The 24,371-nt window shown below is 45.2% G+C and overlaps 1 protein-coding gene across 6 annotated transcripts in view; it reads left to right on the top strand.

Moving 5' to 3' along the window:
* MTHFD1L (methylenetetrahydrofolate dehydrogenase (NADP+ dependent) 1 like) overlaps nt 1-23,727 on the top strand; it is a 211,983-nt gene extending 188,256 nt beyond the window's left edge. For 3 of the 6 annotated variants that reach the window (XM_032651638.1, XM_032651640.1, XM_032651642.1), the window contains 2 exons: nt 1,630-1,750; nt 8,852-9,215. In XM_032651638.1, the coding sequence (XP_032507529.1) occupies nt 1,630-1,719 (90 nt within the window). In that variant the 3' untranslated portion in view covers nt 1,720-1,750; nt 8,852-9,215. Of the gene's footprint in view, nt 1-1,629; nt 1,751-6,708; nt 6,745-8,851; nt 9,939-14,304; nt 14,435-23,679 lie in introns of those variants that run through there. The other 3 variants (XR_004352578.1, XM_032651641.1, XM_032651639.1) reach the window with 3 other exon arrangements.
* The last annotated feature ends 644 nt before the right edge of the window (nt 23,728-24,371 follow it).

Here is a 24,371-nt window from a genome sequence, read left to right as displayed (position 1 = left end):
GTGTTTATGTGTCTGGCCACGTGGACCCACCTCACTCACACTCTCATAGCCCAGGTGGTTATGAGGCCGCAGGTGCACGGGTTTCCTCCTCGACCTGAGCTCGGGCCGGGAAGAAGTAGCAGCACTTGGTCAGGGGTGAAAGGGCTTTCTTCTCCCCTTCCTCCCCAGCACCTCACCCCCTTCCCCAGGAGCTCCCTTTCCCGGGGCTAAAGGGAGTGGGGGGAGGCATCCTAGGCCATATTGACTAAGCCGGGGCTTCTCAGATGGAGACGTGCACACAGATCTCCTGGGGATGTGCTGAAATTGTAGATTCTGATTCAGTGGGCCGCAGGTGGGCCCTGAGATCCTGAGTTTCCCACAAGCTCCTGGGTGATACCGATGCCCCTGGTCCACAGACCCCAGTCTGAGTCGCGAGAGTCTGTCAGCATCATAGGGGGGAAGAGTGGGCGTCAGAGAAATCCTGTCCCTACAAAAAAGGACCTTGAGAGTGAGAGACCGGAGATCTGTGACAGAGGCCTTATCTGGGTTCCTTTGGTGTTGAGAACTTCCAGGCTGGTGAGAAGAGGTGGGAATACTAAAATCGATAAAGAGCAGCTCATCCAAAATCCTCACACTCCGGGTTCTAGACCCGTGTTTAGTGTGTCAGCATCACCAGGGGACACCGGCCAGCTTCCCCAGCTCGTCACCGGGGGTCTCTGGTGCAGGTGGACAAAGCGCTTTTTGCAAAACCGATCTAGACGCAGTGCAGCAAAGCAGTGAGAAGCACAGGCCTGGTTTTAATTCTGTCTCCACCACTGACCAGCTGTGTACCCTTGAGCCCATGCCTTTGTGCCTAAATGTCCTCTGTCCTCATCAGTAAAGTGAGGCTAAAATGAGTGCCTACCTCTAAGGGTGATGGGGAACTCAAGTTATTATCTATGTAAAATTCTGAGTATAGAGTGCCCAAACTGTGGTGGAGGCAGCAGTGGTGGTGGTGGTTATATGAGTAGTTTGAGATTACAAATGTGGAGTCCAGTTTCCCATTTTGCTGTTTATTACCTGTGTGGCCTTGGGCAAATGACTTAACACCTCTAAACCTCCATTTCCTTCCTTGTAACATGGAAACGATAAAAGTATCTACCTCATTGAGTTTGGGGGACGATGCAAAAAAAAGCATTTACACAGTGCCTAGCACATAGTAGGTTCTCAATAAACAACAGTTACTGCTAGTAAAGTAGGCCAGCTGTCTGGAGAACAGGAGTTTTCAAACTGTGCTCCAAGAGTTGAAGATTTTACCGAAATGTGTCTTGGGGGTTATTCATTATTCATTCCTTCCACACCCATTGTCCCCTTCAGCCAGAAGGGCTTATCTTTGTTGGGCTTCAGCATTAAGATTTGACTTAGTAAAAAGAGTTTGAAAATCACTGTTTTGGAGCTATGGTATGCTGTGGGACCATGGAGGGATTTCATTTCCTTAAACAAAGATTGGAATAACAGATGGTGAATTTAAAAATATACATGTATATATAACCCAAAGTTACATGAGGCTGAATTGAATTATATAGTTAATTTATGTCGTTAGATGTACAGTGTCCGGCGTGATCCCCTTGCAGCACTGGCTAATATATAATCTTTTGTCCTCTCCCCCAGATGAGCACCATGCCAGGACTGCCGACTCGGCCCTGCTTCTATGACATCGATCTTGATACGGAAACAGAGCAAGTTAAAGGCTTGTTCTAAGTGAACAGGATTTTCACAGGACTCAATTCAGGTAGGCTATTGTGCTTTTTACTTTTTCTTTCTTTCTTTTTTCCCTAGTTCAAATCTCTTTTAGTTTTATTTTGTTTGGTTTTTCTGATATTTATTACAGAAATGGTCTGATAAGTAATTTCCTCACTTGGTTACTGTGAATTCCTACCAGGTTACAGCCATGCCCTGGGTCGCTCCTGGGTGTGGATATGCAGTGAGATGGTCAGGTCCTTGGTGTGCCTGGACCCGATTCCAGTGAAAGTCAGTCACACCGTCTCTGAATATAGATTTGTTTTAAGGCATCTCTTGCTATAACAAAGGAGCCCTGTAAATTCATTATTCTTTTTCGAGAATTAAAACTAACGTCTTCTGTCATTAACTATACCAGCTATACCTTCATCCCACGTATCTCTTGGTACAGAGTTAGAATCATGTGATAGAGGACTCCAGTATGCTCATTTCCTGGGGCTGCCATAACAGTGTCACAACTGGGCAGCTTAAACAACAGACATTTGTTCTCCCACAGTTCTGGAGGCCAGAAGTCCAAAGTCAAGGTGTCATCCGGGCTATGCACTCTCTGAGATTCTGGCAGAATCCCTCCTGGCCTCTTCCTAACTCCTGGTGGTGCCCATTGATCCTTGACATTCCTCTGTCTCCCTGTGTGTCTCTGTCTTCCTTAAAGGACACCAGTTGCATTGAATTGCGGCCCACCTTATTGACCTCTTCTTAACTTGATTATATCTGCAAAGACCCTATTTCCAGTTAAGGTCACTCTCAGAGGTACTAGGGGTCAGGACTTCAACGTACCTTTTGGGGACACAATCTAACCCATAACACTGTCGCACAACAGGGGGACTGGGCTCTCATACCACTGGAAAGATTCATAGAGATGGGACAGATCGTCTAACTCCAAGGGCCCTGTGAGTCACAGGAAGGACAGGGCAGCAGAAATTAGAGCCCTTGATGATTCAGGGTCTGCGCAGTGTAAGAGGGTTGGGCTTGTCTTGGCGCTGGCTTAGGCGGCCCACAGCGGGGGGCCTTTGGTCTCATTCACGTCTGTGCCTCGGTCCTGCAGCCGCAGGCACACCTGCTGGCTTCTGTCCCAGCTTCCCATCACGAAGAAAAAGGACTACCCCCCCCCACCCCCCGCAACCCTCCTCCCTGGGAAACTCCCTATCAGAAGTCTCAGAGACTTGGAGCTGCTTTTCCCCATCCCATATATCAGACAATTCCTCACCATATTCTCAAGACGCATTCCTTCCCCATAAACACCCCCATTCCTTCTTCCTACTGCCTCCTGCTCCGGTTCCTTAGCCCAGCACCCATCCCTCTTGCCAGTACATTCTGGACCTTCCAGATGAGCTTGCTTGACCTAAAGGCCCTCCTTTCCAGTTGTCCCTGAGTTACGCCCTAAGCCAAGCGTACAGGACTCCCATTTGTTTGTCTATCAGTAGTGAACATGGGGAGATTTTTTTTTTTTTTTTTTTTTTTTTTGCAAGTCTTTGTTACTAAAACACTGAAGACTTAGGCTCTGATGAGGAAGGTAAGAGACACATTAATACAAGTTGTGGGATTGTTCAGTTTGGGTTGTGTGTGTGGTGTTTGGTGGTGTTTGTATGCGTTTTTTGCTGATGAGTGGGAGCTGTATTTAGTTTTAACCACAATCACATTTCAAATCTTTTGTCATGTCTGAAAAAGAAAACTCCAGAAAATGAACTAATGGAGACTAACTTAACAGGGAAGCCCATAAACTTGACCTTTGATAACAGAGTTATTTTGGTCTTTCGATATGACTGTGCATGTGTGTGTGTGTGTGTGAATGTCTTGGGTTTCCCAGTCCGGCCTTGGGAAAATCACAATATCATTCCTCTTAAACTTTGAGTTGACCCCTGTCCAGACTAATTTCCCTTGTCATGTCAACCCATTATGCTACATTTCCGCCACTTGTCATTTTTCTCCAGAACAAGTGTGTGTAATTCTGTCATCTCTCTCAGATAGATGAGTATTTTTCCAGCCTTTTGGTCCATTTTTATTTGCTCTCCAAATAGGTCATATAAATGCGTTTATGCCTTAATTATTGCAGTTGGGGCTCAGGTAATGCCAGGTGGCGTGTCCTTAGCTTTACCAGTACCTACATCTAAATCCTTGTGTTCAAGTTCTCTGACAAGTATCCCTCTGGACTTCGTTCAAAGACTGAGCAGGGGGACCTCCAGTGGTTGAGACTGCACACTTCCACTGCGGGGGGCATGGGTCCGATCCCTGGTCGGGGAACTAAGGTCCCACATGTTGCTGGGTGCGGCCAAAAAAAAAAAGAATTAAAAACAAAGACTGAGCAGGGGTTGGGGGTCAAGACACTTGGCTTTGGGGATTCCCTCTAAGCACCTCCTGTGGGCCGTCACTGCACCCCTTGCAGGCAGGGGTTGTCCTGTCCCCTGTGGTCACAAGAGGGGGTAGCTGAGGGATGGCCCTGATCCACCAGATAGCAGAGGAATAATACTGCCTTTCCACTACTCAGCCCTGCCTCTCGTTCCGTAGCTGTAGCAGGAAATGCTTTGCCATCCACGGTCACATGTCACGCTGGCCTCAGATTTCAGAACTGCGGAAACTCTGGCCCAGAGACATCAACAACTTGCCCGAGTTGCACAGCTGATAAGTACAAAAGCCAAGACTCAACCCAGATCTGCTTACTCTCGGTCTCACCCCATCCTTTCTTTCCTAAACCAAAAGATTTTCACGGGGTAAATGAACTTTGGCCCATTCTGGAAGATGATAACCAGCTCTTTGAACAGACCCATAATTTGGGGATAACCAGGCGATTTTTTTTTTAATAACAAAAGATAATTGAGTATTAAAAGCTATGACTTTGTCAAAATTCTTTTCAGTCAGACTATACTAGAGCTATCTCTTACTTAAGTCTCTCATTGAATGTCATTTTCCCACTCAATTATCCAGGGTTCTTTCTTCTGTGTGAATTGCCAAACCTTGTTCTAGGCTTGGTAGGCAGTGTTTCAAAACCCCATCACTTGACCCTGCTTGAATAATCGCAGACCATCTAGTGCTGTAAGAGAAAACCACTGTCCAAAGCAAACATTCCCTCTCGGGTATCCTTCAGAATAATGATCCCGCAGACATTCTTCCTGCTTCCTGTCCCCTCTCACATACGGCAGGCAGGGACCACTCCTACTAACAGTCACAGGTCTGTGGCTATTAAAAATGCACAAAATACAAATGTTAAAGCTTGGATGATAGCTCAGACAGATTTGAGCATCAGGAGAGGAAATGTCCGGTGGGCTGCTTGGCACACATCGTGGTCAGGCTCCAGCTCTTTCTCTGGACTCAGCTGCAGGGCATCACCCTCCTTACTCCTTGCAGAATGTGTTGCAGACGTGACGAGTCGCACATGGAAGAAGCCACTCGGTTGAGGGCTGCTGTCTTTCCTTCCACTTCCTCACCTTCCCTGCTTATCTCACCCTCTAGGAAACGGTATGAGCGGGAGGTGCCAGGGAATCACCAGAATTTGAGCTCTTGCTGCTTTTTTCCAAAGCTTCCCTGTCGTGCTTTTGCTATTGTTAGACTAAGGGCATGATTCATTCTTTTGGATGTTACCAAACAGAACTAATTAAAATGAGTTGTTTGTCCCAGTGAAACTGATCCTGTGACATTACTGGTCAGTCTTTTGTTTGAAGATAATTGGATTTGGAGGTTTCATTCCCCACCCCCCCCACACACTTTGGGTTTCTCATTTTGAAGCTTCATCATATTTCTGGGCCTTGGCAGGATTCAAATGAACTCAAGAAAGCCTGGCAGATTTCCTGAAGGATTCAGACACTCCCTTACTTTGTTCTGATGTGCAAAGTTGTGGTTAGTACGGAATCAAATTGACTCTGGCCCTGCTATAATTGTTTTTCTTGAATTGCACAAGCAAAAAGGAGTATAATACCAGCTCATTTCTTCCCTAAACTTCCTTTTGAGCCGAAATTTTCAGTGATATTTAATAATTATAAATTAATCTCCAGACGCTGCTTGTGGACAGAGCCTCTTATCCCCAGGTTGTAAACCAGAGTTTCAGGGTTTCCTGGGGGAGCTCCAGGGCTCTCTGATTTTAATTTTGAAACTCTGTCTTTTCAAGAAGCAGCTCAAAAATTGTTCATCACCGTTGTGCTTCAAGAAAAAGTCCTCAGTTCCTCACCCCAAGCTATCCTTGGGACAGAGGGAGCCCCCCTTTTCCCACTCCCAGGCAGGAACCAAAATAGGCTGGTAGCCCAAGCTACTTAAATAAACGATTGTGATAATTAAATCTAAAATGGAATCTTTAACATCTCTAAAAGATGGTGATAATTAAATCTCCATTATCTAACTAAAATGGAATGTTTTGAGGCTTAACGGTTGTGAAATTCTTAATTAATTCCCTTTTAAAAGAAACTTCCCAAGAGGCAGTGGATCTAATCATCTTATACTTTTTTTTTTTAAATAAAGCAAGAAAAATAATATTTCATCAAACTCTGGGAAAATATGAATTTTCTAATAACTCTAAATTTACACATGGTTAATATAATATATAAGAAATTATAGGTCAATGAGAAAAGCTTGGATGCGCTTTTGGAAAAGCCTGGAGAAAAGCTTCAGTTATGTCATTAGTTATAATCTACCAGTTGGTTTGAAAAAATTAGAACTTGCAAGGTAAGGTGAAAGTTTTAACCAAATGCTATGAACTTGAAATTTTCTCCATTTTGCAGAAGCCATTTTTTATCAGACATTCAAACGGGTTAATAAGCACCCAGTGACTGTCATACAGCTTCACTAATAAGAGAAATAAATAGACTTACTTCTCCTCAATTCAAAAGCAAATCTCAAAAAAAAAAAATTCATGATATAAATGATTCTAAATTATTCACTTTTCAGGTTTTAAAAAAATTGTCAAAATATGTCGCCATCAACTTTACAAATACTACTGAGGTTGACTTGGTTTTTACTTTAAAGTCACTTTCAGGGGCTTCCCTGGTGGCACAGTGGTTAAGAATCCGCCTGCCAATGCAGGGGGCATGGGTTCGAGCTCTGGTCCGGGACGATCCCACATGCCACGGAGTAACGAAGCCCGCGAGCCACAACTACTGAAGCCGACACGCCTAGAGCCCATGCTCTGCCATAAGAGAAGCCACCGCAATGAAAAGCCCACGCACCGCAGTGAAGAGAGTAGCACCCGCTCACCGCAACTAGAGAAAGCCCATGCGCAGCAATGAACACCCAGTGCAGCCAAAAATAAATAAATAAAATAAATAAATTTATAATAAATAATAAAGTAACTTTGGTAGCGTATTTATCTTTAACCTCTGTTATTCAACAGTGGGAACCAAAACAAGATGGTTGTCAGCACAGGGAAGCCAAGAACCAAGTGCCATTACCAATAATTAACATAAGGGTAAACACAATGAAATTGTCTTAGTTTAATAAATAGGAGAGAACTCCCCTTATGGGGGGGTGTGTGTGTGTTTTATCCCCATGGCTGCTATAACAAATCACTTGGTGGTTTAAAATACCAGAAATTGATTCTTTCACAGTTCTAGAGGCTAGAAGTCTGAAATCAGTATTAGCAGGCTGAAATCAAGGTGCCAGCAGGCCACACTCCCTCCAGAAGCTCCAGGGGAGACTCCTTTCCTTGCCTTCTCCAGATTCTAGCTGCTGCCAGCAGCCCTTGACTTGTGGCCACGTCACTCCAGTCTCTGCCTCTGGTCATTCACGTTGCTTGGGCACTTTGTAATTTCTTATTATTCACATACCATGATTGGATGTCTTATATATTCTATCTTCCAAAAGATATAACACTAAATCAAATTTAAAAAAATTTTTCCCCACTGAATAAACAATGAACAACTGATTCATTTGCACCTTCGCTATTGTGTTTCTGATTTTTTTTTCATTTATATTCAGACTTTCTATACCTTTACCAACCCTTTGAGTTTTCTGAAAATATGGAAACACAGACTCTAAGCCTCTTTAACTATAAAAACTTGATACCGAGGTCATGTGGTCAATCCACGGGTCTTCCACCGAGCCCAGCCTCGTCTCTCCCACCTTCCCTCCCCAGTAGTCACTGTGCCTCGTATCTAGGGTCACCAGAGCCACCGACAGGAGGCTGGCGCGTCACTGAGAGGAGGGGCAAGGTCTGCACCAGGCAGACCTCCCTTCCTAACGTCAAAGATATTTTCTTTTTGTTAATGTTTACTATGCTTGTGATGCTTCTGTTTTCTGTTTACTTCCCTGATTTGAACCAGACACCAGGGGAGTATTTGAAACCCCTAGTCCCCTGCCTTCGTCGCCGTCTTCTGTTCTGAAGCTAATAAAGCATCCCTTCTGGCTCCAGACCCTGCCCTCATCCGTGGGAGGCTGGCTCGCTGTATTCCAGCCGAGTTTGAACTCTTGGCCGAGGAGATAAATTCCTCCTTGTATAAATTCAGATCAAAGGCCAAGTGCTTGTATTTTACATTTCTCCTGATGAATTTTTTTTTTTTTTTTGGTACTTAGGTGTTTTGTTTGCTTTTTTCTTTTTAAAATGTAGCTTGATCACTTCTTTTTCTAAAAAGATTGCAGAATTCACAGTGACAGAGAGTCTTAGTACCCTTTGCGGGAAAACAACAAAGCTTAAACAATAATAAGAAATTCCAGATCCACTCACTTCCATTCTTGTCCTAAATGCATTTTTCAGACCTTGCTCTCTGTGCCTGCTATAAAAGAGAAACTGAAATCCAAGGCAACAGGCTTGCTAATCTAAAATCCTGGATGTTCTCACTTGACAGGATCCTGGAAACTTGTAGACTCCAAATTTAGAAGTCATGGAATTTCAGCCACGGTCCCCAAGCAAAATCTTTTAGGAAATTCAGAACTGCTGCCTGCCGTGTCCATGCTGGCTCGGTCCCAAGTGGTGCAGAATCGGATTCTCCACTGCTCATAAGTAAAAAGATTCCAAGCAATGATCCCAGCCTTGTCTTGTGAATAGCATCACTTGTCTGCTCTTATATTTTCTTGTGGTCTCCAGCTTTAGAGCTATAATATATGAACAGTTTGACACCAGAGGAAAAAAGCTGTTCTTAAACCACCGAAATATTTTTCTTTTCCTGTTTTTCAGGCTCCACAAACACAAACTACTCCTTTTGCCTTTTTGCTGCAGTTGGAGAAGAAAGTGAATTTGAAATATGCTCTTACGCAATGCTGGGGAAATGGTGAAATAGGCCGAAGATTTATTCTTCGTTCAAGATGAATTCTGTTTGTAACAGAGTGCAGTGTTCAGGAAAAGGACCTCCACCAAGTCTGAAAGAAACTATTTTCTGTTTCCGCAGAGTTTACATTATTTCCCACTGCTTACACTTTAGAATGTTTATTTTATGGGGACTGGGGGATTAAAAGAGTGTGAACTAAAAGGTAACATTTTCCACGATGGAGTTTTCTATATTGTCTTTGAACTGAAAATAAACATGTATGTAGAAAACCAACCAGCAAGCTTTCAGTGCCAGATAAGACTCGCTGACTGCTCTCTAGAGGTAGCTTTTCATGGTGGGGTTGTTACCTGACACTGATTTCCTGGAAAATTGTGAATGCAACCAGAGCTTTATAAACATAACAAGGAAAAAATAACAGACAGAGAAACATCAGGTCAGTTGTGAAATCTTCTGACTGCTGGAAAGTGGCAATATCCTTTGGAACAAAATACATTTTATATCCAGAACTACTTTTCAGTGCCAGGGAAGTTTACATCACTTACCTAGAAACTGATGGGTTTATGCTAGTTTCTTCCACTGATGAATGAATCTCAATGGCCATTAAGCTCTCACAGGCCCATAGGGCAAGAGAAGTGACCCTTAAAGGTCGGGTGTTTGGCAAATGTTTTTTCATTTTTCCAGCCCTTAAATTGTTCCTGACCCTCTCTTGTTTCCATTTTTTCCCTACAATAATATAAAATTACATAAAAGTTAAGACAAAACCAAGGATTCAGGAACAAACAAGCAGTGATTGTCCTCTAAGCAGTATCAGTAAAGTAGTCACCATAAATATCTTAAATGTCCCCCAGGCACATCCTGCAAAAGCCCTTGCCATGTTCTTGTACGGCACCCTCAGTGACCCCGCTTGTTAGCTGCTCTGCCCATAATGTATCTTTATGTGCAGTTTAATTTGTTCCAAAACACTGTTTAATAAGTAAAAAGCCTCCCCACGCAAAGACTGTCTGTCCTGAGAATAATTTTGCTTCATGTTTCTGTTTGTTTGTTTGTTCTTTGTTTTTTGCGGTACGCGGGCCTCTCACTGTTGTGGCCTCTCCAGTCGCGGAGCACAGGCTCCGGACGCCCAGGCTCAGCGGCCACGGCTCACGGGCCCAGCCGCTCCGCGGCGTGTGGGATCTTCCCGGACCGGGGCAGGAACCCGTGTCCCCTGCATCAGCAGGTGGACTCTCACCCACTGCGCCACCAGGGAAGCCCTGCTTCATGTTTCTGAAGTGTCACAGTCCCATTGTCATCCACCCCACCCCACCCCCGTCCCTGCCTTTTATTTGCGTGTATGCCTGTCCGAATACACAGTGAACTAGCATCTCTGATAATATAAATCTATTTCAAGATTATGAGGGTTCACAGTCAATTCGTTCTCTATATAACGTGCCCAGTGAGCAGCCTTTCTCGCAAAATGATTTTTACTTAATTTTTTTTTCAATTCTTTTCATTTCATTTTTTGGCCGAGCAGCATGTGGGATCTTAGTTCCCCCACCAGAGATCTAACCTACGCCCCCTGCATTGGAAACACGGAGTCTTAACCAGTGGACTGCCAGGGAAGTCCCCGAAGTGATATTTAAGCAGTTCCCTTCTGCTTGTTATTGTCCTCTGCCATTTAAAGTTTCATTTTCTATTTTTGAAAATGTTTTAGGGAAAAAAAAAGAAATCACACAAACCTATGTTCCAAGGGCTTTAGGCCAGAGACTTCTTTCCTTACCTGCTTTCACCAGGCAACTCACCAATTCATCAAAAAAAGGAGAGGAAAAAAAGAGCATCAACACAGATGTGGGAGAGCTTCTCAACACTCACACCGAAGGACGTATAATCCAGGTGTCGCTGGGAACTCCACGGCTTTCCCATCATGTGGGCTCGTCTTAACTCCTAGATGTCATAACTCACGTTCCGATGGGTTTGTTTTCTTTTCATGCACTAACCCCACTAGGATGCACTCCTGCTGAGTGATAAGCAGCCTCGACTGAGAAGAAAGGTCTTTGGCAGGTTAATTAATGGGCTTACGAACTCACGAGGCACTCACGGGCAGGAGAAGACATTATTTTAGAAAAGAGCTAGTTACCTACCATCTCTTCTGAGGCCAAGGCATGAAAAAAAACAAAAAAATCACATAACCTTTGGCATGGTGGGTTTTAGACAGAAATCTTCCCGAGAAGGGTAGATCCTGATTTCTCTCTGCCTCTGTAACTGCAATGTAAGAAACTACTAACAGACCAGAAATGGTGAGGGCCACAATGACCACCATGGCACACAGAGACGTATGGCCTTGCTCCCTCTCTGCTCAGGGTTCTGAAGTAACACCTGCGAGGATTAAGACCCAGACCAGAAGGGTCTTCTGAAAGCTGACAGAGGAACACACCATAGTGATGAACAAAAAGCAAGGGAGAGATGAATGGGGACTCAGGAAAGTAGCGGCAAGGCAATTAGCCGATCCATTCCTTTATATTCTTTTTATTTCTCTATTTCTAGGGTTGTTCTCTTTGTTTTAACTGGAATGTGCTGACTCCATTAAAACAATACATCAGTGTTCTTCACAACAGATATTCAAAGAGAATCCTCCTGTCTAACATTACCCGGGGACTGTTTTTTAACATAATTTACACCTGCCGATAGATAAGATGGAGTATGAAGCTTACTTTATTTATTCCAAGAAAGTCCACCTACACATATTTGTCCATTGCTTTTGTATAAATGTGTATGTACAAGGGAGTAAAAATTAAGTAATAAGTGCACTTCTATAGCATTTGTTAAAAACCTGTAATCCATATCCACCGAAAAAGTTGAGTATTGTGGCAGAACAGTTGGTTACTAATCAGAGCTTCACTGTTTCCTTAGACTTTAATGCAGCCATGGATCGAGGGACCCCAAAAAACTCTTATAGCTACACTTTAAACAAGGGATAGTGCTGAAATCTAAGAGTCCATGAACTTGGATGGGGAAAAAAGTACATCTTTGTATTCACTAACCTCTAACTGTAATGTAACATTTCCTTCGATTATGAATGTCAGCAGCAAATCACAGCAATATTCACAGCACCTGTGTCTGTCGCAGTCGACGTCACCGGCACTCTAATATTACAGTTTCTGCAGACAGTCACAGTGGCGATTATACGCGTCACAGTAGCACATCATCTAACAAGGTAGATGTGCCACTATCCTGTTTTTTCATGTGTCAAGAGCCACATATATTGCTGTAATCAAATTTGATAACTTTTTCAACATTTTAATAACTGCATTTCACTATTGTCCATTTAAAGATATTCTGAGGAGGGCTACACAGACTTCATCTGACTGATTAAGGGATCTATGGTACCAAAATGGTGATGACCGCCAGGGACTGTATGAAATTCTAACCTCCTAAATCCTGCAGCCTGTTGTGATGCTCTGGGATGTTAATACATCTGCATCTGTGCTCCAAGCCATCCCTAAGGGTCCCTGCTTCAGGGCTCCTCTATCTGAGATCCTTGTTCTGGGAGCAGCCCAGGTAGCACCTGTCACTGGAGCCCTCTCAAGCCTAACGCAGACGAGATAGAAGAAGCTCTGGAAACTGTAGAGTGCTGTGTCAATGTAGAGCTTGCTTAGCAACCCCAATCCCTGGGCCAGCTCCTGAGCTCCCACCCCTGCCCTGCTTTGGGGTCAAACTTTCCCACATGGCTTTAGACGCTGCCCCTGGCAACCAAGGTCCTACCTGACCTGGTCTCCCCAAGGCTCACACAGAACCTCAGCTTGCATCCTAGTTCTGGGGACCACTGGCTCAGGGGTAACCACAAATGCCATTCCCACAAAATTACAAGTTTTACTGTATGGTTTTCCTGATAAGGGATCTTACCATTGTTGAGTAACATTGTTTAATTCATTGACTAGTTCATTTATTCTACAAACCCCTATTGGGCAGCTACCACGTGTGAAGTAGAATGTCTTAAAAAGAAAAGGAATTCGACGTACAAGGTCCATGACTGAAGGGAACGTGTTGGGGCATTCCCCAGTGTATCCCAAACCCACAGAGTAGTGGAATGGAAGGTAGTAGTTGGTCAGTAAGTATTTTCTGAGCAAATTCATCCGTCCCCTCACTGAGCATGTGTCAGCCCACTTGCTGACACCAGTGACTGGTGTTGGAAGTGGGGGGCAGTCCTGTTGGTTGAGGACCCTGCTTTCTAACCTGTGGGGTTTGCACTAACTGCGCAGTGAGTGTCAGAACTGAATTGAATGGAGCTGTAAGATCCAGTTGGTGTCGGGAGTGTACACCAATGGAGGATTTCGTTAAGCAAAGGATTTTAGCTCATGTCGTGAAAAACTATTGAGATACATAAATACCAAAAGTTTCAGAAATCATGGGGCAGATTTCATGGCCTACATCATGTCCCTGGCAGATTGCCCACAGGCCCCCATGTCACACTTTGAGAACAACTCTTACTCAGTTTTAGATTGAGCTATTGGTCAATTCGAAGATCTGATTTAGTTTCAAGCCCTTAGCCATCAAGAGATAGGCAAGATTTCTGCTAGACCCCATAAACTTCCTGAGAGCAAGCCAGTGTCCGCAGATCTGGGCAGACACCGTTGGTCACTGGATATGAGGCACTAAATAGCTGTGTTCCTTCCTGAAAGGCCAGAGTCCCCCTACCTGGCAGCTGTCTGCGGGATGTTACCCACAGTTGCACCATGTTCTGAACTTGCGTTAAAACAGCCATAGATTCAGGGGATTGTCCAAAGAACTGTCCTTTTCTTTCTTTCTTTCTTTCTTTTTCTTTCTTTCTTTCTTTCTTTGGCTGCATTGGTTCTTCATTGCTGTGTGCGGGCTTTCTCTAGTTGCGGCGATCAGGGGCTACTCTTTGTTGCAGTGCGCGGGCTTCTCGCTGCAGTGGCTTCTCTTGTTGCAGAGCACGGACTCTAGGCACACGGGCTTCGGTAGTTGTGGCACGCAGGCCCAGTAGTTGTGGCACACGGGCTTAGTTGCTCCGTGGCATGTGGGATCTTCCCGGACCAGGGCTTGAACCCATGTCCCCTGCATTGGCAGGCGGATTCTCAACCACGGCACCACCAGGGAAGCCCCAAAGAATCATTCTTAATGATGACTCTGGGCCTTCCTTCAGGTCTCAGTAAGATGGTTGATTCTAGGACAAAAGATGAATGTCATGAACCAAAAAAGATGGCGAAGATACTTCATGAAAATGGAGTAGGGCCATGTAGTTGAGCCGTCAACATGAGACAAAAAAGAATGAAATGCCCTGCTGTGCCATCCTCCTGTGATCTCAGCCTTATCAGTGTGGGTTGTCTTCCTAGTTAATCTAATGCTCTTCCTTTGTGCTGCTTAGCCTCTGGGGTAAGCATCCTTCTCAGGTCCAAAGTGCAGCCACCTAACCTAGCATTGCTTTCCTGAGTCCAAGACTACAACGAACACTTCATGGAGCAACACCGTGACCGGCCATGGCCACTGTGTTCAAGGTAAGCTAAATCCATATGAGCTAGCTGAACATCCAAATCCTCTCTGGGCAGTTAATAGCAGACTCCCAAGCATTTGGGTGGGCTAGTTTTACTTATAGGTTTTAGAATCACGATTTGTTTGTTGAACTGGTCTCAGGACCATCTGCATTAGAATTACGTGCAATGCTTGTTAGAAATGTAGCTTCCCGGGCTTCCCTGGTGGCGCAGTGGTTGAGAGTCCGCCTGCCGATGCAGGGGACACGGGTTTGTGCCCCGGTCCGGGAAGATCCCACATACCACAGAGCGGCTGGGCCCGTGAGCCGTGGCCACTGAGCCTGCGCGTCCGGAGCCTGTGCTCCGCCATGGGAGAGGCCACAACAGTGAGAGGCCCGCGTACCACAAAAAAAAAAAAAAAAAAAAAAAATGTAGCTTCTCACCTTCACTTAGACCTAGTATTTTCAACTCTCTAGAAATGATCCTGGGAATCAGTATTTTAAACAATTCACTGAATTATCCTCCTGCATCCTCAATTTAAAAATTAACCCAAACTCCACTTTTGTATCACCACTGTGCCTAGCACGACGCTTCACACTTAGAAGGTGCTGTGCAAAGACTTGTTGAAAGCCAGAGTACACATTTCTAGCAGTCCGTCTCCTGGCCCGTGGCGGCCCTACCCGAATGTTATGCACCATCCTTACGGCACTCTCAATTCCCGATACCCCTTCAGAGCCAAGGAATTAAGTTTGGTTTTTTTCATAGCATCTCTCTCCTCCCTTCCTCAGCTGTGGCTTCTCCAGGCTCCCAAGCACCCCCCGCCCCAAGCTGAATCCTTAAACCATCTGAGGAACCACAGACCTCCTAGGAAGATTCTGTGGACAACGAAGAGATATATGAGGCCAGCCAAGTTCAGGATCTCTCATCCTAGACTTGTGTCTAATAATCCAGCATGGGTTGAGTGCCTACCCAGGCAAGGCCTCACACTCGGCTCTGTGGATTAACGAGGATGATCAAGGTCGGGGAGGGGTGCTGGCAAAATGGTCCCAGAAGCCACTGGGAGGATCCTGGAGGCAGTGGGGGATGGCTTTCCACCCGCCTGCCAGAGGGAGTTTATACCCATGCTTTTGAGTTTTTCATAAACTCACACTCCGTGGCAAGGCTTCCCTTCTCTTTAGCGCCCTAGGTTTGTATTTAAGTCTCCTGAAATGCTTTAAAAAATCCAACCTTTCAGATACGTTGTCAGTCATATTTCATCCCACGATTAGAATGAGACTCGAGGCAGGTTTGTTCTGAAAACAGCCCTTGTCTCCTCTGTCTTGGCAGGGCAGAGCTCAGAGGAGGGCGATGGAATTGCCCAGACTGAGTCTGAGGTTAGAGTGTTTATGTAACAAATCCGCTAAACTTAAATATTTCTCGTGGTGTGGTCAGGGCCGCAAACCTTTGCCCGGGCTCACCGCGGTGAATGTCATCTGTTTACTCGAGCCTGTGTGGGCATCTCTGTTTATGTGAAAGGACGCTGCTAGCTTAAAGCCGGTTAGTACGTGATGCTCACGTATTTTACAGTAAGGATTTTGCAAAGACAATTTTTCAAAGTAATCAGACTGGTTAACAATTGTGTGTGCACTGAGCAGACATATTGAATGAACGTTCGCTTGGCAAAGTCTTACAAGTAAGGAATTTTTCTTCCCCAGATAATTACATGAGCCCTGATTGTGTTCCTCCAAGCCAGCCTACCGATTTACCTTCCCCCTTGATAGAGACAAAGTGTACCAGACAAACAGCTGAGACAGACACCCCTAAGGGACTGGAAAGGCTCTGCTGGGGCCAGAACTAGGCAACTATATGAGAAGTGATGCTTTCCAACTTCATCACGGAGCTGGGAGCCAAAGGATGCTTCAGGGGCCAGGGGAAAAGATGCTGAATAACACCCCAACTTCCTTCCAAGCCATTTTCTACTGTGGCTTCATTACTGAGTTTGAACTGTGAATTCCCAGAATATCAGACATCCCCAAACTCAAATGGGAGGACAGAAAGGCATTCCAAAGCCAAATGTGAATTATTTTTAAATTATTCATGCCACCTCGATAGCCATTAGAACAGATAATTGAACTAACTGTAAATATGTATAAACGGAAGTGACAGAAACGTCCACAACAAACTACAGATGAACAGAAAAATGCACTTAAGTGCTAAATAATTAGGGAGGAGGGAAGCCAGGGGAGGTGGGAGGCCATAGTTGTAGAGTGATGAGTGATTTGGGACTCAACCGGCAACAGCCAGCGAGATGGGAGCTGGCTTGAAGAGGGGGAGGGCTGAGCCTTGGCAGAGAGGGAGTGGGAGTGGTGAGGACGGAGGAGGGAAAATAAGATGAACCTATGGTGGGTTCTGGTTTCTGACAAATCTGAGCTCAGAGAGGCAAAAGTGACAGATGCAGCCCCGGCCAACATGAAAAAAAAGAAAGTACACACTATATGAGATATTTGAGGTCCTCCTGGAACCTCAGGACACAGCGCATGGAAATAGCATTCCATCTGCAGCCTTCCACCCCAAGACTGGCCCCCTTCTCTGCAGAGTGAGCTGGGGTAAAAATGCTCTTAGAAGCAGCACTCTTCTCCAGAGAGTAGCAATTGATTTGGGAGCGAGAAGGTGTTACCCGGCAAATGGTTTGGGGCTCCCCTATTTTAAAAAATTCAGAGGGTTTGGGAATTCCCTGGCCGTCCAGTGGTTAGGACTCCATGCGTTCACCACCGAGGGCGCGGGTTCAATCCCTGTTGGGGAACTAACATCCCACAAGCTGTGCAGCATGGCCAAAAATAAATAAATAATTAAAATTTTCAAAAAAAGTTTATAGAAGCTGGTTTGTAGACGTGGTGACTCAAAACACTTAAAAAAGACTCAAGAGGGTTCAAAGCAGCTAGTGAGAACACACAGGTTTTAAGGGTAAAAAAAATGTGATGCTGTCCCCCCCAAAAGGCTCCTGTTCACCACCACGGCGTGTTCCAGTGCAAACACAGGAAGGTAAATGATAGATAAATTGCATTCAAACCCTAACGAAGTCGGCAAGCAACCTGAGAATGAAAGCCCCAAATTAGCTGGCGGTACTGATCGTTCCTAAAGGAGAAATCAAGCATGAAAAATTCAGTTCCTAGCAGATTTTGAAGCAGGAGCAGAGATTTGAGTAAATGTCCCTCATCCATACTGACGGTTGCTGGCAGGTCCCAGACTTGAGCCACGTCAACTGTCCCGTGAGGACTGAGGGTGAAGGAGACCACCCTTGTGGGGAGGATGAGAAACAGTCTAGATGAAGACTCACAGCCACCTGGATAACAACAAACATAGGAAATAAGTGAGTAAAGGCCAGGGTCTGTCCAGTTAAGTGCCAGAGAGGCTGTCTCCAATGTGTGTAAGAAGACAGTAACTTTACCACGGAGCTTGTGCCCTGGCTCACACGGCCACCAACCTCCCCACACCAGGGCTTTCCCCTCAGTGTGACCAAAGCGGGCAAGTGTTGTCCTAGGAGGCAGAGGTCTCTCTACACCCTGTGACCAGAGCTCCCACACTGAGGATGGAAGCGCATGGCAAACCTACGAATCCCGCACAGACTGCAAAGAGACATCACGGGCACTGACTCTGGTCCTAGACCTGAGTTGTGGGATCAAAACAGAGAAATTAATGGCGAAATTGGTAATATTTCCACCCATATATTTTTAGGATAGTCGTGTTTAAAATTTTGTGGTCTTGGGACTTCCCTGGTGGTGCAGTGATTAAGAATCTGCCTGCCAATGCAGGGGACACGGGTTCGAGCCCTGGTCTGGGAAGATCCCACATGGCGTGGAGCAACTAAGCCCGTGCACCACAACTACTGAGCCTGTGCTCTAGAGCCTGAGAGCCACAACTACTGAGCCTGAGTACCACAACTACTGAGCCCGAACGCCTAGAGCCTGTGCTCTGCAACAAGAGAAGCCACCGCAATGAGAAGCCCGTGCACTGCAACAAAGAGTATCCCCCGCTCTCCGCAATTAGAGAAAGCCCGCACACAGCAACGAAGACCCAACACAGCCAAAAATAAATAGATAAATTTATTTTTTTTTAAAATCGGGGGCTTCCCTGGTGGCGCAGTGGTTGAGAGTCCGCCTGCCGATGCAAGGGACACGGGTTCGTGCCCCGGTCCGGGAAGATCCCACATGCCGCGGAGCGGCGGAGCCTGCGCGTCCGGAGCCTGTGCTCCGCAACAGGAGAGGCCACAACAGTGAGAGGCCCGCGTACCGCAACAACAACAACAACAAAATTCTGTGGTTTTACAGAATTGTCTCTGAATCACTGTACCTAGAGGTGAATAGCATCTTTTATAGGGTATTCGATTAAATTTAACGAACATTTTTCAGTGTTAAGTTCTTATCTTGTGCTTGGTACCAAGGCCAGGCTCTAGGCAGACACAGCCAGGATAGATAAGGACTTCACACAGCACGGGTAGGCAACTACACTGCAAAATGTAATGCACGACAAACGGACGATTCCTGATCATTATTACTGATAGTAGTATTTCTATTTCTGACGTCAAAAATCCAGAAATGGGACTTCCCTGGTGGTACAGTGGTTAAGACTCCGCAGTCCCAATGCAGGGGGCCCGGGTTCAATCCCTGGTCTGGGAAGTAGATCCCACAGGCATGCCACAATTAAGAGTTCGCATGCCACAACTGAGGACCCCACCTGCGGCGACTAAGGAGCCCACGTGCCACAACTAAGACCCAACGCAACCAAATGTATAAATATTTTTAAAATCCAGAAACAGCTAAATTCAAACCATCAGATGAATAAAATCGTAATTAGTAAGAGTTTATTATGCACATAAGAACAGTTCAGGAACTGGGAGCTTTCAAAACATTAGTGGAGGGCTTCCCTGGTGGCGCAGTGGTTAAGAATCCGCCTGCCAACGTAGGGGACACAGGTTCGAGCCCTGGTCTGGGAAGATCCCACATGCCATGGAGCCACTAAGCCCATGTGCCACAGCTACTGAGCCTGCACTCTAGAGCTCGTGAGCCACAACTACTGAAGCCTGTGCACCTACAGCCCATGCTCCGCAACAAGAGAGACCGCTGCAATGAGAAGCCCACGCACCGCAACAAGAATAGCCCCCGCTCACAACTAGAGAAAGCCCGCGCACAGCAACAAAGACCCAATACAGCCAAAATTAAAAAAATAAAAAATAAATAAATTTATAAAAAAAAAAACATTAGTGGAATGAAGCTCAGAAGTATGTGTTATATAGGACAGCTTATATAGTGAAAATTTGGAGGCTGTTTATTTTTTACAGCGATTGGTTATAGCGTTGAAGTTTTTCCTCATAATGGGGATTGGTTAAAATGGTTATCTTATGCCAATTTTGGAAAACAGTTTAAGTTTCATTTATGATTTTCAAAGGCATTTACAAGAAGCGACCCAAGCTAATGTCACTTGTGTTGCAGGATAAGCTAAATTAGTTTTTCCTTACGTGGCTTAGCTGGTTTTATCTGTTCAGGGAATTTTCAAGTCTGGTCTCCATTTTGTAGTTTATTTTATCACTGCTTAGTAGCCCATAGCAGAAGCTGCTCAAAATTGTTTTTGTTGTTGAATGAATGAATTAACCAATTCATTATCAACATGGACGTTACAGTTGCCCAAGATGGCAGCAGGAAACAGGACAAAGAGAAGAACCCCTGAGTCAGGCTCCGTTGGGAAAATTGCAGGCTTGCCTTGGAGGTTGGTAGAAAATGGCAGTGAAGGATGGATACTTCACCTCGCATTGACTGAAGTGTGTCCAGGGGTCAGCAGTAATGCAGAGAGAATAATTCGTGAAGTTAAAAGAATAAGACTTTTTCCTTAAAGACTTCCTCCATCTGCTCAAATACAGTTGACCCTTGAACAACATGGGTTTGAACTATGAGGGTCCACTTCTACGTGGATTTTTTTCAATAGTAAATACTACAGTACTACCTGATCAGAGGTTGGTTGAATCCATGGATGCAGAACCAGATTCAAAGGGACCATGTATGTGAAGGGCCATGTAAATTATATGGGAATCTCAACTGCGCCGAGGGTCAGCACACTTAGCCACCCCCCGCCCCTGCATCATTGTTCTAGGATCAGCTGTACCGTATCTAGGTTGAGGCTTGCGAGCCTGAGGGGTAGAATCTAGTAACGTGCTGGAGTCTGAATGGTGGGGAAAAGGAGTTGGAGGGAGCCCTGCAAAGTGCCTGCCGGCTCTGGGGTCCCTACCAGGGTTTGCCCCAAGCTGTGAGGGCAGGTGCCACCAGGACCTCTGAGGGCAAAAAACTCCCACACAGGGAGCTGACCCCTGAGGAAAGAGTCCTACCTGCTGCCTCAGAGGCCTCACCTTTTAGATGTGAAGCCCACAGACGAGGACCAATGGGAGGGCCAGGCCTGGGCTCCCAGGAAAGCTGCTGATGCCCTTGCCTGAGACAGCCTCTCTAGAACAATCTGGTCCTCGTCTGCCACCCGAGGCGCCCTGAGAAAAGGACTGGAGAGAAAAGGCACTCACGGTGCGCTTTATGAATGGATTTAATCCACTGTCACTTCATTACCCGTCTGCGGAGGGCGTTTCCGTTTTCACGTGACCTGGTTAGGGCCCTGCAGGCCGACAGTGAGGCATCAGAATGGCCACAGTTACAGCTGTGTCCCCAGAGACTCGGCCCCCCACCTACACACTGAGTCATCACTGGCAGAAAAAGTGCTTTGAACTGAGAAAAGAACAAAGCTCTACCGTGATATTTCAGAGGCAGCAAAGGAGCTTGAGGATCCATCAGGTGGTTTTGCCAAGACAGCTCTCAGTTGCCTTCAGCAGTGGAATCCAGGGTTTTCCCAACAACACTGCTTTCTCAAACTCCAGATCACCAGCAGCTCTGAACTGTCATCTTTATTTTTCTAATAAATTTATTTATTTATTTATTTTATTTTGGGCTGCGTTGGGTCTTCGTTGCTGTGCATGGCCTTTCTCTTGTTGAGGTGAGCGGGGGCTACTCTTCATTGCGGTGCCCAGGGTTCTCACTGCGGTGGCTTCTCTTGTGGAGCACGGGCTCTAGGCTCGCGGGCTTCAGTAGGTGCAGCACACAGGCTCAGTAGTTGAGGCTCACAGGCTCTAGAGTGCAGGCTCAGTAGTTGTGGCGCACGGGCTTAGTTGCTCCGCGGCATGTGGGATATTCCCAGACCAGGGCTTGAACCCATGTCCCCTGCATTGGCAGGTGGGTTCTTAACCACTGCGCCACCAGGGAAGTCCGTTTTTTTTTTTTTTTTTTAATTTTTATTGGAGTATAGTTGATTTACAATGTCGTATTAGTTTCAGGTGTACAGCAAAGTGAATCAGTTATACAAACACATATATCCACTCTTTTTTTAGATTCTTTCCCGATATAAGCCATTACAGAGTATTGAGTCGAGTTCCCTGTGCTATACAGTAGGTCCTTGTTAGTTATCTGTCTTATATATAGCAGTGTTTATGTGTCAATCCCAATCTCCCGATTTATCCCTCCCCCCTCCTTACCCCCCTGGTAACCATCAGTTTGTTTTCTACATCTGTGACTCTACTTCTGTTTTGTAAATAAGTTCATTTGTACTCTTTTTTTAGATTCCACACATAAGTGATATCATATGATATTTGTCTTTCTGTGTCTGACTTACTTCACTCAGTATGACAGTCTCTAAGTCCATCCATGTTGCTGCAAATGGCATGAGTTTGTTCTTTTTTACGGCTGAGTAATATTCCATTGTATATCTGTGCCACATCTTCTTTACTCATTCCTCTGTTGATGGACATTTAGGTTGCTTCCATGTCCTGGCTATTGGAAATAATGCTTCAGTGAACATCGGGGTGCATGTATCTTTTCAAATTATGGTTTTCTCCAGGTATATGCCTAGGAGTGGGATGGCTGGGTCATATGGTAGTTCCATCTTTAGTTTTTTAAGGAAGCTCCATGAACTTTCATCTTTAATTCGCTTGCAGCCTTTGGGTGGTCAAGGAGTAACTTCAGACAGAAGCCAGTGTTCCTGCTCCCTGCCAGCCTCCACCTGAGGGTGGGTCTCAGAAGTGCCCCTTCCTCCCACCTGCTCAGAACTGTGTCCTCCCTTGGCCAGGCCCCTGGCCTCCCAGGCTTAAGCCTCTCCCCAGGCCTAGCATCTCCCTACAAAATTGCTAGGGAGGCAGGGCCAGTTGCTGTCTTTCGAACACCACCTCTAGAACGGAGAGACTCTATCCTTGGAATACAACCACAGATTTCTAATAAGGCTGGATTTTAAACACAGTTTTTGTAACAATCCACTCACTTCTTAACTTTGTGTTATCAAATTAAAAATACATTGTCAAGAATATTCTTGCCATTCTAAACCACAAATGGGATTGTTTTGTTTGGTTTTTAATCATAGCAAGGAAATCTACTCTGTGCAGTTGCAGCATATCTCTGTTTTAAACCTATTTATTTCCATAGCAAAAAAAAAAAAAGAAAATTCCTCATAAGTTTAAATATAGAATTAACATATGACTCAGCAATCCCATTCCTAGGTATGTGCCCAAAGAATTGAAAACAGGAACTCAAACGTGTACACCATGGGGAACTCCCTGGCAGTCCAGTGGTCAGGACTTCTACTGCCAGGGGGCACGAGTTCAATCCCTGGTCAGGGAACTAAAGTCCTGCAAGCCACACGGCATGGCCAAAAAAATTAAAATGTACACCAAGTTCATAGCGATAGCCAAAAGGTGGAAATGACCCAACAAATAAAAGGATAAACAAAAGGCAGAATATACATACAAATGGATGAAATTTTGACACGTGCCACAACATGGATGGATCTTGAAAACAACATGCTGAGTGAAATAAGCCAGATATAATAGGACAATAGTGTATGATTACACTTATATGAAATATCTAGAGTAGGCAAATGCATAGAGACAAAAAGTGGATTGGAGGTTAACAGGGGCTGGAGGTTGTTACTTCATTGGTGGAGTTTCTGTTTGGGTGATAAAAAATGCTTGGAATTAGACAGTGGTGATGGTAGCCCCACACTGTGCATGTAATTAATACCCTTGAATTGCACTCTTTAAAATGGTTAAAGTAATAAATGTTCTGTGTGTTTTAGCACAATTTTTTTTTAATCAGGCTTTTTATTAGTATGACAGTTTTTGGCTACTAGAGCAATTATACATCTTATTGTCTCATATTTAAAGTCTTGGTAATGATATTTACTCCCAACATAAACATCTAGTTTTCAATGTCTTGTAGAACTTCGCCGACATGACCACCGTAACCAGTGCACACTGCCTGGAAATGCCCTTCTCAGGCACATGGGTCCAGAAAGAGTGGCAGACCTGGAGAAGCCTGGCCTTGTATCCAGCTCTCTGCTTCCTGCTTCTGCGACCCTGCAAGTCACTTACGATCGCAATGCATCAGTTTCCATATGGTACGATAATGACACAACTTGTTTCACAGGGTTGTTGTGAAGATAAAATGTGTGGGGAATGTAATGTACTTAATACAATGCTGGCGCAAAGTCAGTGCTCATCATTAAGCTATTGTTCTTATTGATATTATCATGACAGAATTCAGGGCTTTTTTTTTTTTAACATCTTTATTGGAGTATAATTGCTTTGCAATGGTGTGTTAGTTTCTGCTTTATAACAAAGTGAATCAGTTATACATATCTTCCCATATCTCTTCTCTCTTGCGTCTCCCTCCCTCCCACCCTCCCTATCCCACCCCTCCAGGCGGTCACAGAGCACCGAGCCGATATCCCTGTGCCATGCGGCTGCTTCCCACTAGCTATCTACCTTACGTTTGGTAGTGTATATATGTCCATGCCTCTCTCTCGCTTTGTCACAGCTCACCCTTCCCGCTCCCCATATCCTCAAGTCCGTTCTCCAGTAGGTCTGTGTCTTTATTCCTGTCTTACCCCTAGGTTCTTCATGACATTTTTT

The sequence above is a fragment of the Phocoena sinus genome, chromosome 12, assembly GCF_008692025.1.
Source record: "Phocoena sinus isolate mPhoSin1 chromosome 12, mPhoSin1.pri, whole genome shotgun sequence".
In the NCBI taxonomy this organism is placed as follows: Eukaryota; Metazoa; Chordata; class Mammalia; order Artiodactyla; family Phocoenidae; genus Phocoena; species Phocoena sinus.
Note: the sequence above shows the minus strand (reverse complement) of the source record. Positions and strands in the feature narration are given on the sequence as shown.